The 17,451-nt window shown below is 41.3% G+C and overlaps 1 protein-coding gene across 1 annotated transcript in view; it reads right to left on the bottom strand.

Annotated features, from left to right (window-relative positions):
• The window catches only part of LOC133385854 (organic solute transporter subunit alpha-like), a 29,708-nt gene extending 12,553 nt beyond the window's left edge, over window positions 1–17,155 (bottom strand). The window contains exons 1-5 of the mRNA XM_061629443.1: window positions 17,074–17,155; window positions 9,567–9,718; window positions 7,208–7,281; window positions 5,519–5,677; window positions 2,580–2,691 (exon numbers count right to left, since the gene is read on the bottom strand). Coding sequence (XP_061485427.1) covers window positions 2,580–2,691; window positions 5,519–5,677; window positions 7,208–7,281; window positions 9,567–9,718; window positions 17,074–17,155 — 579 coding nt within the window. The remainder of the gene's footprint in view (window positions 1–2,579; window positions 2,692–5,518; window positions 5,678–7,207; window positions 7,282–9,566; window positions 9,719–17,073) is intronic.
• Between the last annotated feature and the right edge of the window lie 296 nt (window positions 17,156–17,451).

Raw genomic sequence — 17,451 nt, 5'->3', positions numbered from 1 at the left:
ACCTCCTTCTTATAGCCAAAAAATGATGTGAGCGAACATCGTTGCTTGGGAAAACAAAACACGAAACCTAGAAACAACTGTCAGAGGTCAGGCATGAAATGTTGTCATCTGCATATGGAGGGAATGATGAAAATCCATACTTTGACAATCTGAGATATAAACTGCATATAAGGAAAATCTCTACAGGGGGGAAAAAGAGTTCACCTTGCACCTCTGTCTCCAACAGTCAATACAGCAAATTACCACTCAGGCAGGACACATTACCAAGATGTGATATGGAGAAGGCTTGGAGATACTGAATTGGATCCAAAGATACGGGGATGGTGACGTTTACATGGGCAACCATAGCCCATAACCACCACCACCCATGCACAAAGTCCACCAGAAAAGTGACTGAAAGAACAATTTATTGCACTGGCAAAATCAGTGTGAATGAACCATGTATACCTGCCGAATGTATGGTCTGGCATGCTTAGTGGCTTACGAGAACTGCAGTGGAAGTACTTGCACAAATATATCAGCAGTTCTTAGTGAGGAGGAGGAGGAAGAAGCAGTATCAATGTTCATTCCTTTACATTGGTTCAATTTCAATTGAATTGTTTCTTAGTAAGCTTGTTTGAAATTATATCAAGGGTCTTTATGTATGTTTTCAATAAAGCTCAATAATAGAACCCCCTCTCTCTGTTTCTCTCTCTCTCACACACACTCACACAAATGTCATGACTGGATGCTGGTAAGACGGGTGTGATCACACAACAATAAATTTAGAATGATAATTTTTGGAAGTAGTTGACAGGGCAATTTTAAACGTTCCTCTTCTGCACTAAAAGTCATCCATAGGAACCTCTCGGGGCCAAACTTATTTATTTAGGCTGCAATCCATAGACCTCAGTGGGACTTCTGAGTAGGATTTCACTGTTAGTTGCCTTGGGCACAAAAGTTAGCTAACAGCAATAAAAGCCAAGCACAAAATAACAAAAGTATAAAAACAAGAGCACAGACAGTTCAATTAAAAAAAAAAACAGCAGCAAAGTAGTGGCCAATTAAAAAAAAGTGCAGTGGCATTTAATGTGTTTAGTTTTTTCCTTCTAAGTAACAGACCTATCTGGTTTTGCCTTCAATGCTACTCCTCAAAGCCAGTCTGGCAAGAAATGCAGCAGTTAAGAAATGCTCAGTTAAAGACGCTTTTGCTTAACAAGCCTTTCTAGGTGGATGAAAAGGTCTTTGCCTTAGGGCTTTCTTTCTGAATTCTTTTAAAACCCATCTCTACTTGGTTTTTATACTGTTTATAAAAGCTATCTTAGTTTTTTTATTGTATGTTTGTACATCGCCTTAAGACTCATGTGAAAGGTGATTGATAAATGAATAAGATAGATAGTCAGGGCTGTGTCTCAGGGGGCGGGCAAGCTGGCAACCCCACGGACAAATGAAATATGTGATTTTAATATGCAAAGAAGATGTCCTATTTGTGACAGCAGCGTTAAGATGATCAGAGCTTGAAAAAAATACTTTTTTGAACTACAACTCCCATCAGCCCCAGCCAGCATGGCCACCGGATTGGGCTGATGGGAGTTGTTGTTCAAAAAAGTAACTTTTTCAAGCTCTGAAGATGATGACCTGTAGGCTTTCACACTGCAGTGGCCTGTACGAACCCTCTGTCAGCAAATGCACTGGCACTGGCAGGAGAGTAGATTTCTTCTCTAGGTCTGGTACCACTGCCCACTCCTTTCAAAAGGGAGAAGGCATTCTGTTGAGACATCTCCATCCATCAGTCACTAATATACATATTACCTGTTTATTTTTTTGTTTCATCAGGTTACCATTTTATTTGCCACTGAACTTGCATGAGACCACAGGAAAATATTTGGAATCACTGCTGCCATGTTCTTCTTTTTTAATGGCAATACTGGTTGCTTCCAGACAACCTAGTTATTGAACATTCATCCTGATCTGTTTGTTTGTAAGGAGGTTATATGATGTCAGCTGTTTATTGAACATTCATTCTGACTTGTTTGCAGGAAAGTTAGACAATTGTTGTGTCAAGCAAGTGCTACCCCACACTTTCCAGTGCATTTTCCTTCTACCTTCCTTATCACAAAAAGTCCAATCTTATTTATTTGTTCCAAAAAAATTATATGCCACTTAACACCATTGTCTCTTAACACCATAGCACAGTAAGTTTACAAAAGATACAATAAGGATAAAATCTTTTGGGGAAACAGGTTTTTCTCAAGACTTCGGAATCGCTTTTCATTGCACGACCTGAATCCCACCCCAAAACAGTGACAGTCTGGAAGTGCCCTCTGTTTAACCCTCTTAATTCAACTATAGCAGGCCATTTTTTGTTAAATTTTTGCTTTACACCTTGACTCTGCTAGCTACACACCAGCTGTGTATTAATCATACAGTATTGCAATTCTGCTTTGGGTTCCTTATTACTGTATTGATTTTGCAGCAAGACAATGATGATTTACATCTACATTCTGACTGGCACTTTTTAGTTCAAAACTGTTTGGTGTTCAGGTGTTTGTTAATCATGCTTTGTCAAGTTTCAATAAACTCTTCAAACATTTGCTTACATCAGAAAGACTGTAGTTTCCATTGGTCCAAAGCACGATCGATAGAAACATTAGCACCGGGCGGAGAAAAGCAAATTGGAACGTCCCCAGCTTCAGTAAAAACAGTGTTCGCCTGACAAAAAAAAAAAAAGTTGGGGAGACCAGTTCATAATCTCAACGAAGATTGAGGTGGCCATCTTGATGCACTGACTATTGGGCTTTTGTTTGGGCAGTCTGAGCAGTAACACCCCTAGCCAACATCCCTTCCCCCTCCCCATCACACCTTTCCTTCTTCCCTTTATTTAGATCTCCAACCTTCCTCACTTTGCACCTCAGACACTCTCATTAATGAAGGCAAGCTGCTATTTGGTGTACTCTGTGCTATATTAATGAACTTTGGCTTAATATAATTGCTCAATTAATACAGCCATAATTGCATAATAATGATATAATTATAGTGGCAATTTTACTCCTGCAAATAATTACAGAACTATAAACAGTACAAACGAGTGTACAAATGAGCTGGCAGATCACCTCTTCTTGCTTTCTCTAAGGAAGCTAAGGAACTATTTGGAGAACATACCAGTTGTTGACAGAAACATGCTTCTGTGACATCTCTACCCTCTGTCAATCTAAGGGCCAAATAGTAAAGATATGGAGAGAACTGTCATCAGATCTTCCACAGATTTATTCACATTTTAATTCAAAGCAGTTGTGGGGCGAAGGGCAGATCAATTGAAGGTGCAGTGCTAAAGGAGGGATGCAGACCTGTAGCATGGGTGGGGCAAATGGGTGCACAGCCCCTCCCAATATTCTTGGGAAATTGTATTTTAATTTGTGAAATGACAGACAATGACAGCCTCCATTTAAAGAATGACAGCTTGTTTTAAGAACTGGAACAATTTAAGAAAAGAGCCCTCTGAAAAATCCAGTGAATTAGGCAGGGCAAGTGCACAACAAAAGCCTCACCTGAAGAGCCCCCAAAAGTATGCTCATGCAAGACTTTCCCTGACTGAGGGTGGATTTTTCACGATCACAATCACCCTATTACTTCAGTGATCCTGAAAAAATCCAGACTCCACCCCTTGGACTTTCCTTGGTCTGCTTTTCAGTTTCAGTTGTGTTCTTTACCCAGCCAACAATAAAGAAGCATTTTGTTTGCCTGCAGTAAGAAGTAAGAGGTTGTTTATTCTGCAGATATTATGACAAGTAGAGCAGGACTGGGTGCTTATTCCTAAAGGGTAAAATAATGAGACAACTGAAACTGATCTGAAAAAATATCTACCATAAGTTATCTTTACACTTTTAACACACTCACTATATTCATAATCATAGTGACTATTTTTTCTTCTTTTTCTTGAGTACTTGATGGCACAGGATGAAAGCAGCTCTAGAGGAATAGAAACACTGCTGTGTGCATGCTATAGTAGCTGGCTGGCTGGCCACCTAGGCTGTAACTAAGGCCTAATTTCTGATTTTCCCAATGTGTGCAGCTCAGCATGAAGTCTTTTCAGGGTTTCGGGGCAGAAAAATAAATAAATCCAGCAAACAGTGAAAAAAATCCAATCACTTCCTACAATTAATTTCCAGTTGCTTAGGTAGTGCTTTATATAGCAACCAGTTAAAATGCTTTCTCCTGATTGCCCAACAGGAAGGAAAATCTAAAGATCAGGACCAAGGCTAAAAGAGGGATGCTCAAGGAGGAATTAACATCTTTAGGTGTCCCTTTGTTCACTGTATTCTTAACATCCTTTTTTCTTATGAAACAAAAAAAAGCCAGTCATTTAATTCATGCCGCTCATACTAAATTTTCTGTTAACATGACCTTTCTGTAGCCCTGTATGTAAATTAACACTCTCTCTGCATTGAGGAGGAGCCAGGCCTTCACATCCTCTCCACCAGTGAAGGGGAGGAATTGGCTGGCACTAAGCGCCTCCTTCACCCCCATGCTCCACCATGGCTGCCCCACCTAACAAGAAAGGCTGGTTACAGGGCTGGAGGGATGGGGAACCTCAGGCCCTGGGGGCCAAATACAACCCTCCAGGTCCCTTCATCTAACTCTCAGAATTCTCCCATAGCCACGCTCCCTGACCCAAGCCACACCCCTCAATGACCCCACTTTGCACCATTAATGTTTTTGCCTGTCTGGAATGTGTCCTTGAATTCTGTTAATGCCTCTTGCTTGTCTGGATGGGGGATAGATTGGAGTGTGTGAACATGTGTCAAAACTAGTCTACTATACAAAGGTAAAATTCACATTTGGTGCTCCACCCACTTTTAACTCTGGCCCGACCCACCAATGGCATATGGCCCTCAGAAGGTCGCCCAGAAGGAAAAGTGGCCCTTGGACTGAACAATGTTCCCCAGCCCTTTTTTGGCATCTATTTTTCACAATCTAGATTGCCTCCCCCCACTCCCCATGCCCTTTGGAGAAGCATCACAGCTCAGTGGTAGAGCATTTGCTTTGCATTCAGAAGGTGTCAAGTCCATTTAAGGCTTGGCATTTCCAGTTAAAATGATCAAGTAGTAGGTGATAGGAAATACCTCTGCCTGAGACCATGCAAAGCTCCTGCCTATCAAAGTAGAAAACCATCCTAGACTAGATGGACAAATAGCCTAACCTGGTATAAGGCAACTTCTGGATATGAGGCCAATTAGTATTAGGGATATGTTCCTATGAAAATGGTCTCTGCCCCACAGGGAACAACATATATAACTCAAATCAGTTCAACCAAGCTCATGCTCTGGTCCAAACATCTGATGTGCAAGCAAGAAAGTACTGAGGAGATGGGGTTCCACAGTGTCAGCATCAAAAACTATCATTGGACATTGCATCAGTGCCAGAGGGTAAGTTGGTGTTACTTCACTGGAAGAAGCCACTAGTTCCAGATGAATTGTACCATCAGAGGGATGGTATAAGTCAGGGGTGGAGAACTGGTAGGTTTCAAAGATAAACTCACCTATTGATGTGTATATATGGGAGGCAAAGGCAACAGCAACAGCAAGGCCCTGTGCTTATCTTGAAGCGGTCATTCTCAAAGTGCCTGAGGAATAGTTTTTGACCCCCACATTCTTTAATCATCATGAGCAGGAACTTGTGGATAACTATAGCAAAAAATCTAACAGAAGAGAGAGAAAAAGCACCCACCTGTTAACATTTATGTGACAGGTCTCCTGTCCGTGTACACTACTGTGTCATGAGTCATGGCTCCAGGCTTGAGCTCAGGGGAATTGGCTGAGCCTGGCACTGCTGTTCTGCTAGTTGGGAAATTGGAGCAGGCCCCAGATTGTTTTGCCACTCAGAGCCCACAGACCCTAAGACTGAACAGGAAGGTGGCCCATTCAGAGCCACAGTCTTCAGGCCAAAGGGGTGGAGCTTTGTGAAAATGGACAGGAAGAAATTACTTATTGCATTCATTATTCACTTTTTTCAGAAAGGTGAACTCAAAGTGACTTAAAAAACAAAACTTACACAACTCACTTTAACAAAGGCTGGAGGTAAACTGAAGCCTTGAGTGTCGGTAAAGGTGTCAGTACACCTCCAGCCTTCATTGAAGGAAGTTGGCCAGTTGTTACTCATCTGGAGCTATCCATGGTGCTACCTTGAGTACCTGATATGGACAGGTCAGAACAATGACATATATGAGGCTATACACACTCCCTCCACACACAGACATTTCTGCAGAGGGAAATGTGCTAAAAGCAGAAGTCTAGGGAACTTGCCCGACTACTCAGCTATAGCAATAACCCCTGTGTTGGGGTTCTGTTAGCTCGCCATCCTGCTAGTACTTGCAGTTCACTCCCTAAATTACCTTTCTTTTCTATCTTCCTATCTTTCTTTTTCCCTTTACTCTTTCTTCATTTATAGCACCAACGTTATACTATTCACTGGCCCTACTTGATTCAGGCAATAGATTTTGGAGTCTCCTTAAAAAGCAGCCAACTGGCAATGATTTATTATTAAACATTTGTCACCAATGACTGGGGCACGAGGGCTATAGTTTTCACTGTACAAGAATATTTGTATAGGGCCATTTTACTTCGTGAGTGTGTGGCGGGGAAGATAACTCAAGTCAGCTCTGCAGCTATTGATATTACTCCATTGCCTCCTAGATGCAAAGAATACTATTCTTAATTTTTTCTCTCTTAATTTTATATGCAACAGCTGACAAGCCTCATCACATAGATCTCCAGCTTGGGGGGTGGGGTTCTACATCAATGTACTTATTTTCAGCAATTTAAAAAAATCTGCAGTGTGCCCTTAAGAAAACACTGGTGAAATGTTACAGGTCAGAATCTTGTTCTTTAGTGTATTCTGAAGAAATTAGTGGTTGCACTGCTTCAATCCAGCTTTCAGTAAAAGGAATCTATGAGCTTTTTAGTGTGCAAACTAAAGAATACACCCCCCACACACCTTAAATGTTCAATTTCTTTATCTAGTTGGCATCATTATCTGGTTTCTACACTAGCATCAGAGACCTAGTTAATATTACTCTCACAAACAAAACCTGATAAAGGATTTTATTTTTGACAAAAGGGCTATTCTTATACACAAAATAACTGTATGTTTGCTTGATGCTAGTGGCTGTTAAAATAGAAACGCCTGAGTGTTCCAAGATGAGTGTTTAAAAAGGAAAAAGGAAGCATACACTGCTGCAGTAAAATCTGTAAACATTGTTGAGCGAGGAATCCACATCCCAATGCATGAGGTAGTAGCAATCACCTAGAAAGAGAGAGGAACAGCAAGGTTTGCTGGGATAAAACAGATTTATTAAACAAGTACAGTCGATGAAACATCAATTCTCTACTGAATGAAGCACAATTCTAAACTCTGATCAGACTTTTGACTTTGATCAGAGCTGTAAAAAAAAAAGTTTTAAGACACAGGGAAATGCATCACTCTAAAAGTGGGATGTTGAAATTTATCTTCCCACAAGCTCCTGGCTCTCTCACAATGCCTCCACATATTAAAAATCCTTTTCTACTGATTTCAGTGTTCTGGATATTGATATATTTTGTCTAGCCTAACAACGTATTCTGATCATGAAAGTATCTGTTTTCTCTTAGAAGATACTGACCCATATACAGCATATAGAACAGCACTTTATGCTTCAGCTGCAAGGAAACTCCGAGTAGAAAGAAAGAACTAGTGAAACATAACAGATAACATTCAAGAAAGTTCCCAGTTAATTTCAGCTTAAATTGGATTTTGCTGTATTGTATCAAAGGTTTTACATAATTATATTGTATTTTAATTTCATTATTGTATTATCTATTTTTATTCTATTGTATACAATGGAGTATAATTTAACATTGTCATGGCCAGTGGCTAGTACAATAAAATATTTTTATGATGATGACGACAATGATGATGATATTAATGCTCAGTGGGAAATGAACTACCTGGGGAGTTATTCTCCAAGAGGAAACACCCTAGACATAAAATCAACAGTCCCAAAGTGGCTCTGCAGTTTTAAGGGAGATAGCCAAAGACATGCCTGGTTGTTGTTATAACTTTATTTAACAGAGTTCTAGTCTGCCTTTTATAGCCTATGCCCTCCCATGGTGGGTAACAACAAACCAATTAAACCAGTGAACAACATTAAAATAACAGCTGCAGGTAAAACATTACTTAAATATACAGTACAGCCATATAATAGCCCAAATGCAGACTACAGTAGAAAATATTCTCAGGTTTGACTGGTCCAATAGTTCAGACTGAGGCATAATTTATTTTTAGACATAATTCATTATTTTCTAGTCTAGAGTTAGACATCATTCATTATCAGATTGGAACCCATCTCCCTTAGAAAACATCAGATAAAGAAATCATACCTTGGGTATGCAATCAGCAAGATAGGAAGCTGCCTTGTAAGCGGCCAGACTATTTGTCCATGTAGGCCAGTATGGTCTACTCTGACTGGCAGCGGCAGTCCAGGGTCTCAGACCAGGGTAGAGATCTTTCAAATCACCAACTACCTGTTCGTTTAATTCAGGGGTGGGAAGCCTATTCCAGCCCAAGAGCCACATTCCCTTGTGCACAGCCTTCCGGGAGCTGCCTGCTAGTGGTGGGTATGCTAAAAAGTGGGTGTAGCCACACACACACCATTCTCCATCTTCCATCCAGGTCAGCAAGAGGAATTAGCACAGTTCAAGGATACATTCCAGCCATTCAAAATCGCTAGAAGAGGGAGCAGAGCAGGGCCAGTGAGGGGTGTGGCTTGGGCAGAGTCTTAAAGGCCAGACAGAGGCCTGGAGGGGTTCCCCACCCCTGAGGTTTACCAACTCCTGTTTTAACAGATGATGCCAGGGACTAAACCAGGGACTTTATGCATGCAAAGAATGAACTGTTATGGGATTTGGGGGTTAAGATGGATGATTTCTATGAAACCCCTTGTCAGCCTCTGATTTGGGATCTGCAAAGGATGACACCTGCTTTACTGCTCAGACTACTTCCATTCATAAGTTAATGGATTCAGCCAAGTCTGCCAAGTGCCTCCATTAACAAGTGTAAGAATCTGCCAGGGGAGCAATTAAGTACACTTTCCTCAGTTAGTCTGTGAAAAAGCTGGGAGCTGGAAACAGAGAGGCTTACTTGCCCTCTGTGTCTGAAAGGATCCCAAAGCTATAGGCCTCGGGGAGCAAGATCTGATGGACCATTAATGCTGAGAACACCTCTATCTTAAGATCAGGTTGTGAATATGTGTAAATAAAAACCATATATCCTATAAGACACCACAGTCTCTGCCAACCTTCAATCCAAGGAAAGCAAACCCTGAGTAAGCACTGGCACCCCTGGAAGTCTCGCATCGCTCAGAGATTGGGGTGGCACGCCACGGTACTCTACCACTGAGCTGCAGTCTGTCCCCTAAGAGGAAGGCATATCCAGAAACCCAATAATAGGGACAACTCAGGATGCCATTACTATGGATGGTTACATTCTTGACATTCACTTTTCCAAATGTGAGAACTAAGAGGTTTGTCTATGCTTAATTTAATTCAACTTACTGGAGCAGCTGCATTTATCCAAATAAAAATTGATCTTTTGGAGGGGGGAATTTTGCGGTAGATGTAGAATACTTCCTCCACAAACACCAGGTTGGCAGTCAGTGTCATTAGAGTCAGGATGGCAAAGAGCAATATTCCTGTCAAATCAAGGCCTGAAGGAATAAAAAGCTCTGGTGAATTTAAACTGCAGCTCATAAAGATATGTAAGACAGCGTAGTAAAAGCAAGTAAGTATACTTAATATATGCATCTTGCTTTCTTTTCATGGTATTAATAACTTTAAGCATATAAGTAATTCAGGTCCAGGGCGTTAGATTTCTGTTTACTATGTTGCTGTGGCTATTGCTCAACTATTGCTCTGGTAGGCAGATTGCTGGTTAATAGTTCAGACCGGTCCATCAGTTGACTTTTCATCAATGGGACTTAAGCTTATGATAAGATCACATCCACACCATACATTTAAAGCACTCCTATATCACTTTATAAGTCATGGCTTCCCGCAAAGAATCCTGGGAACTGTAGTTTGTTAATGATGCTGGGAATTGTAGCTCTATGCAGAGTCTTCTCAAGTTTCCTTGAGTTCAATGGGGCCCACTCCCAGGTAAATGTTGAAAGGATTGCAGCTTAAAACATTTAGATCCTTCTGTGAATTAAGAGAGCCAATGTGGTGTAGTGGTTAAGGTGTTGGACTATGACCTGGGAGACCAGGGTTTGAATCCCCACATAGCCATAAAGCTCACTTGGTGACCTTGGGCCAGTCACTGCCTCTCAGCCTCATGAAAACCCTATCGTCATAAGTCAGAATCTACTTGAAGGCAGTACATTGACATTGATTGTGAATTAAGTGCTTTTTAAATGTTAATGTATGTTTTGGTGTATTTGAGAACTTTTTCCCTTTGTCAAGCCAATTATATGTCATTGAAATCATGTTTGTTTGTGTGCTTTGTAAAGAGTGTTATGGTTCGGGGAAATATAGTATTAATCTTTATTTTAATGTGCAATGTGAACTTGGGGGTGGAGTCCTCAATTTCTTTTCATTTCATGGAGGTTGCATGAAGAAATGCACATGCATGCGATATAGGTCACATTCACAACATACATTTAAAGCACATGTAAAGCACATAGCTTCCCCCAAAGAATCCTGGGAACTGTACTTTACCCCTCACGGAGTTATAATTCCCAGCACCCTTAACAAACTAAAGTTCTCAGGATTCTCTGGGGGAAGTAATGTACTTTAAATGTATGGGGAGGATATGACCAAAGGCTATCTTTTTTTAAAAAAAAGTATTACATATATATTTGGAAACCAATACAAATGACTCTGGTGCATGTTCATGTAAGACTCCAGGAACAGAACAATCAGTCAACTTCCATAAAAGAAGAACCAGGAAGTAGTGGTAGTAATGCTATGCATGGAGGCATCAGTAGAATTATGATCTTCATAGCAACAGAATGACTAGGTAACTAGGGGTGGAGCAACACAATAACCACAGAATGCTGCTAAACAACCATGGGCATCAATACGAGAGCACTTTGGCCTACATTTAAGAAACAAGCAAACTTCAACACATTTATCACACGGTAAGTTGGTTGTCTGTATTCACCCTTTGTTTTACTTTGGCTTTTCTGCCCCCGAAATGTTCCTATTACTGAAACACGTATGTGTTTTTTAAGTGCTTAAGTTCATTTTAATAATGGCTATAACTTTTAATGTTGTGTGTGGAAAATAGGAACCTCGTGATAACTAGGTTTCAGGTGTTTGATCCAATGTAGCTAGCCCACATGGACTTGTAGCCCTCGTGCACATTCTTTCAACACAGAGAGGGGATGATCTGAACACTCTTGTCATGTCTCTTGATTCCTAATTTATGATGCTGAGGAATTTCATGAAGAATTTTCTCCCATCCTCACTTCACCTCTCACAGGTTTGCTGCAGATGATCATTTCTTTTAAGTAACGGAGCAAGTTTGCTCTATTGTGGCATTAGCCTCAATCCAGCATTGGTGCTGAATTGAAAACTGTATAGTGGGTGGGAGAACCTAGTTGTAGAGGGAAAAACATGTTTGTTGTTGTTAATTACAAATCACAGTCGCCTTGCCTCCCACCAGTCAATGGACTACTGAAGCTAAGAGACTGGGCTTGCAGCTATTTCTAGTTTGATTACTTTAACTCCTCAGAGAAATGTAAAAAAACAAAAGGTTCTGGGAATGTTGTTGAGAAGGACTGTGCAAACTGTACAAAGGGCAATTTTTTTTAAAAAACAAGAAAATATTATTGAAAGGGGAAGAGAATGCTGTTGAGAAATGAGTAGTTTTGCATTCTTTTTATTTTTAAATGGCTACACGAATTCCCCTATAGATAAATGTGCACCCACATATCCTGTTCTGTACTATACTAAAAAATTACTTTGGGATGAAGAGAAAAGGAACATGCATTACCTACCAAGCCATATTTAAGGCGTTGTTATTAGCATATAAAGCCACAAACAAATTGAAATCTCATTCCCTGGCAGACCGTCTTCTGCTGTGTCGACCCATTTGATCATTAAGATCAAGGGTGGGGAATCTCAGGCCCCCTCCAGGTTGCTCTTTGGCCCTTGGGACTCTCTCTAGACAATGCTCCTTCTGCCCAGCCTTATTCCACACCCACCTTGAGTGCTTTTGCCTGGCTGGCATTGGTTCTTGAGCTATGAAGTAGTCTCTTACTTGCCTGGATGGTCAGATGGGGGTTAGGTGCATAGAAACCTCTGACGTTTGCATGACTGGAATATAACCTATTGTACAAAGGTAGGAATCACATCCATTGCTCTTTTGCCTATGGCCACAACCACCTTTGCCTCTCGCCCCTCCCACCACGGGCATGCAGCCCCTGAGCTGAAAAGGTTCCCCAACCCTGATTAAGATCATCAAAGGAGGCCTTACTGGTCATGCTGCAACCTGTGGACTGCCATCTAGCAGCTATATGGAAATGGGTCTTCTCTGTGGTGGCACCTACCTTCTGGAAGGCTTGGTGTTTGATATTTCAGATACCATCTGTGCATTTTTGCATATTATATTTTAGTGTTTTTTATCTTTATTAGTGTAAACCACTTTTTTTAAAATAGTAAGTGGCCAATAAATTGAAAGAATTAATAAATAAACAGTGCTAGGCCCACTTCTGGTGCTATTATTTATTTCTTTATTACATGTATCCTACTTTTCCTCCAAGAAGCTCAGGATATCATACATGGTTCTCTCCTACCATGTTACCCTCACAATAGCCCTGATAAATAGTTAAGACTGAGAGTGATGACTGGCAAAAGGTAACCCAGAAGATCTGAGGTTGGGTCTCCAAAGCCTGTAAAACCAGTTTTATCAGGGACCATGGCAGCACAGTGAGGGAAAATGAACTATATTATGAGCAATTCACTAATAGGCAAAACACTTTGCAGTTTAAGAATGTACCTATAGCCAACAGATATTTCTGTCAAACTTTAAAAAGCAGGAAAAATGGGCAGCTATAGTTAATGCACCAGGGGAGCAGGAGACCTGACCTCCTCTCTGAGATACTGTACTGCCCTACAAATTTGTCAAAATGCAAACACCATTTGGGTTGGTCTTTCACAATCCAATCCACTTCCTGTGTAGCTTGGAAGAATTTGGTAACATGTGCCTCTGAGCACATGGTAAGTGGTGGCAACACCTACAATCAGCCCAAATACCACAAACAAGACATGTGCTGTGCTCATCTTGTTTTAGCAGCGAGGAGGCAACAATATTAAAACAGTTGGTATAGTTCAGATAGTCACTTTAAATATGTGAAGGAAGGGGGAAGGGGCAAGAGGGAGGGGTAGGAGGGAGGAGGAGGGGAGGGCAGCTTTGATCATTTGCATGCTTTTTGAGTTCACTGGAATTTATTCCTGTGCAAACACGCTCAGGATAGGTGAAACTGACCAGGGGAGGGGCAGGGAGGGGAGGAAGAGCAGGGAGGGGAGGAGGAGGGCAGGAAGAGGAGGGGGATGGCAGGAGAGGAGAGGGAGGAGAGGAGATTGGATGGGTGGGCACTGGGCAGAGGGGAAGCCCCTTTCCTTTCCAAAAGGAAAACACTGTGAACAGTATCATTGCTTTTCAGCATTTCCCCCATCTTTTTATTCTACAGCAGACACATGTACCCTCCCACCCAAATTTAAACCAAAGCTGCCCCTGGCCACATCCACACCAGACCTTTAGTTCACTTTAGACAGTCATGGTTTCTCCCAAAGAATGTTGGGAAGTGTAGTTAATGAAGGATGCTGAGAGTTGCTATGAGACACCCTGTTCCCCTCACAGAGCTTCAGTCAGAGCGGTTGACTGTTAAACCATTCTGGCTACTGGAGCTCTGTCAGGGAATAGGAGTCTTCTATCATCTCCCTTCACAAACCACACTTCCCACGATTCTTTGGGGGAAGCCATGACTGTCTAAAGTGAAATAAAGGTCTGGTGTGGGTGTGGCATGATTAGGCAAGCCCAGCAGCTGTGAGTCTGGCTTTTAGAACACTGACAGTTGGTTCTTACTGAGCATGACTGGCCTTATCATTGAGTTCAGTGCTAAATGTCTTAAATTAATTAAAAATCAACCAGGCATTTAAAAAAAAATTATACTGCAGAAGATGAAGGTCAGAGTAGGGGCAAGGTCAGTAATTGTTGTGGCCCAGGCGCAAGGGGAGTTAGATCAGGGAGAGGAATCAGATGAGGGTGAGGTCCCTGGGGGCGTTGAAGGAAGGGGTGACTCTGCCAGCCCACAGACTTCCTCGGCCAGCACCCCCATTGAGGCAGGGCCTGCCCCACCTGCGAGCTCCCCGCCTGAACCATTGGGAAGCAACCCTTCACATGCACCAACCCCACCCATGCAGGAATCCCTGCTGGGCACTTCAAACGGTTTCCCACTCCCTGAGGTCGCACCATCACCTAGCGAAGCCCCACTGTTAGATGGGCTGTCGGAGGCTCATCCCCCCTCACCCCTCACGAGAAGACACGAGAAGAGAGACTTTCAGAGGGTGGAACTTTGGAGGAGCCATCATTTATGTGTGAAGACCTTCCCTACTTAAGCAGGTGCCCACCCAGGCTCTAGTGCTGAGTCAACTCTCCCCACACGCTGCAGAGCCTGTTTAGGTAGGCTAGTTAGGGAAAGTAGTGAGTCAGAGTAGACAGCTTTATGAAGTGCATCGCTTTGGATGTAACCATCACACTAATAAAATGGGAATTAGACCAAACCTCACCTCCGTCTCTTGTCTTGGACTCTGGGCAGGACAGTAATAGGATTACAGGTGAACATGGCTGATTTTTAATTAATTTCAACAAATTATGAGAACTCTGACAGAAAAAAGTCCAATAGGGGTCTGGCTTTTCTCTCTCTCTTTTTACACTTTGAACTTTCGATTCTCTCTGTTTTGTGTATCTCCATGAAAATTTAGAGGGTTGTTATGCAAGCATTTCTGAGTTCAGGACTATAAATTTTATAAGATTTTGTTTTGAAATGCGCTTATGGGAAGGATCAGAATGGCAAGGGGGGTATTTTCAATTTAACATTGCGGAATGTGAAAAATCCATGCTGACTATAGTATACAGCCACTCTCGTGGCTGTATAATAAGACCACCTCAAAATTTCTGAAAGTTGGGGCCAAACTAGATGTGATCCAGGAGATCCAAGATTAGGATTTGTTCTGGTTCTTTATAATAATAGCAGCTGTAGTGGACCCAGATCTGATCAGAAGCACAGCACTGAGGGGGAGGGGTTCCATTTTGTCCCACAGAGGAAATCTTACAGGTATTCCTCCAGGGAAAATACCAGCTTTGGGAAGGTGATTAAATCCGGAAAACAGCACAACAGCAGAAAACAGCGGCTATTACTAATTTTTAAAAACTCTGTACTTTAGGTGGATTTTTTAAACAAGTTTAACTAAATTACACAGTCCCTTTTGTATAGGGTGCAATTTAGAATAACAGAATATATACATTAAAAATAACCATCCAGGTGGAAAAAACAGAATAACCAAGAACAGAAGGCATATAACTGAGGTCTGTTTAGATACATGTACACAATAATTCAGTAACAACTATATATACCGTAAGCAAAAAAACTTATCAAACAGAATCACAGTAGTCTTTTGTATTTCTAGTTAGCTGAGTCAATTACATCTAGAACCAGGAACAATTATTCCATACAATCATAATTATATCTGAGATTGACTGTGGCCTTTAACTGATGCAAGATCTTATCCATGGTTAATATTTTCTAAATATATCCATATCATCCTTGGATTTTTAGTTTCCATTTTGCTGCAGATTGGAATTTAGCCACCACTAAAAGAAGAGCAATTGGCTGTCTCCTAATCTGTGATATCTCTTCCTACTCCATCAAGATTGCCATAAAATCAAAGGGCAGTATCACATATTTTCAAGCATTTGTGAATTGCTTATACATAAATGAGTCATTATGGGTGTTCCATGTCAATTGAAAAACAAGCTCCCTAATATTCAAGCATGTGGGATTTGATAGGCTTATATGTCCATATGATGTCCCATGCCTTGTATGTCAATCTGGAGATCTCTCTTCCATTTTTTCCTACATAAAATAGATTATTTGTCCAAGAGAATGAGCCTAAACTTTTTTTTATAGCAGGGAAATAATAGCCCAAAGGTGTCCACTCTGATTACTATGAATGCTTCAAAACTGGTTAATTGGCAGCAAATGTGATTCCTGATGAACAGACCAAGTGCTCTAACTGTAGATACTGATGCAAGGGCAAATGCAACCATTCCAGACATCATGCCAGCATTGTTCACAACACTGCAGAACCGAATGAGTTGAGCTTGTTAGAAAAACAAAACTATGTGAGAATTCAAGTGCAGGTGTCCCTCATCACAGCTAGTTGGCCCTTTAGTGGCTATACACATACTACATGTTCATTTCTGTACTATCATCATATCACAGTTCAAGAAGTTTTGTAGTCTGACTTTCCCTTGCCATTCTGTTTGTCCACATGACCCCACGCTTTGGCATTTCATACCTGACCTGGCTGTCTGGCAGAACTGTTCGTACAATACAAGGGCAGAAGCAGCACTGTGGGAAGTCCCAGTTTTTTTGAGCCACACACCTGAAGTTCCCCATCTCTGATCCATGGGTATAATCTACCTGAAATCCTTCCTGCACAAGCCCTACTGAAATGGAGCACAGTTCTGTTTGTATTGTTGCAACTCTTTAATTTAAAAGTTACAGGTGAATGGTACTCTCATCTGCTATACAAAGCAGCTATGCATTCATCAACACTAGATTCAGTTTGCCTTTCAGCCCTCCTGGTGAACATTAATATATCCTCCTCATTTCAAATACCATTTAAAAAGTCATTCAGTCTAAAACTACAGTGAAAAGAAAAAGGCTCTCTTTAATACACATGCATACACACACATCTTTCTGATCAGTCTAGAAAACAGCCAAAGAAGGATTTCTTTCCACAGACTTCTGTTGTTATCAACAGTACAGAAACTTACTTTCTAATATTACTTGGGAGAACGGAGGTTCATTTTCAGAACAGACAGGATCTAATGTCCCATTATTTCCCGTTTCTTCCATTTCAGGACCTTTCTTCAGGGACTCTTCTTTTCCTTTCTTGTCCCTCTAGCTGTTGCTGTTCAGATTCTTTTCTTTCTCTGACTGCAGCAGCCGCAAGGAAAACAGCCTGCTTCTAGTTTCTCTTTGTTCTTCCAGTCAGGTTCTGCTGGCTGATGTCTGTGACAGACACATCTGAAATCAGGGAAATTTTGACGGTCCAAACGTTCAGCTACTTTTCCTCTACAATTCCACAAGATAAGAAGCAGTAAAACATTAGTCAGGTGAAAGGCAGAGATCCGTGTGATAGAGCACACGGG

Source organism: Rhineura floridana, chromosome 5 (genome assembly GCF_030035675.1).
Source record: "Rhineura floridana isolate rRhiFlo1 chromosome 5, rRhiFlo1.hap2, whole genome shotgun sequence".
Classification (NCBI taxonomy): Eukaryota; Metazoa; Chordata; class Lepidosauria; order Squamata; family Rhineuridae; genus Rhineura; species Rhineura floridana.
The sequence above is the reverse complement of the archived record's forward strand: the minus strand, read 5'-3'. Positions and strand labels throughout refer to the sequence as shown.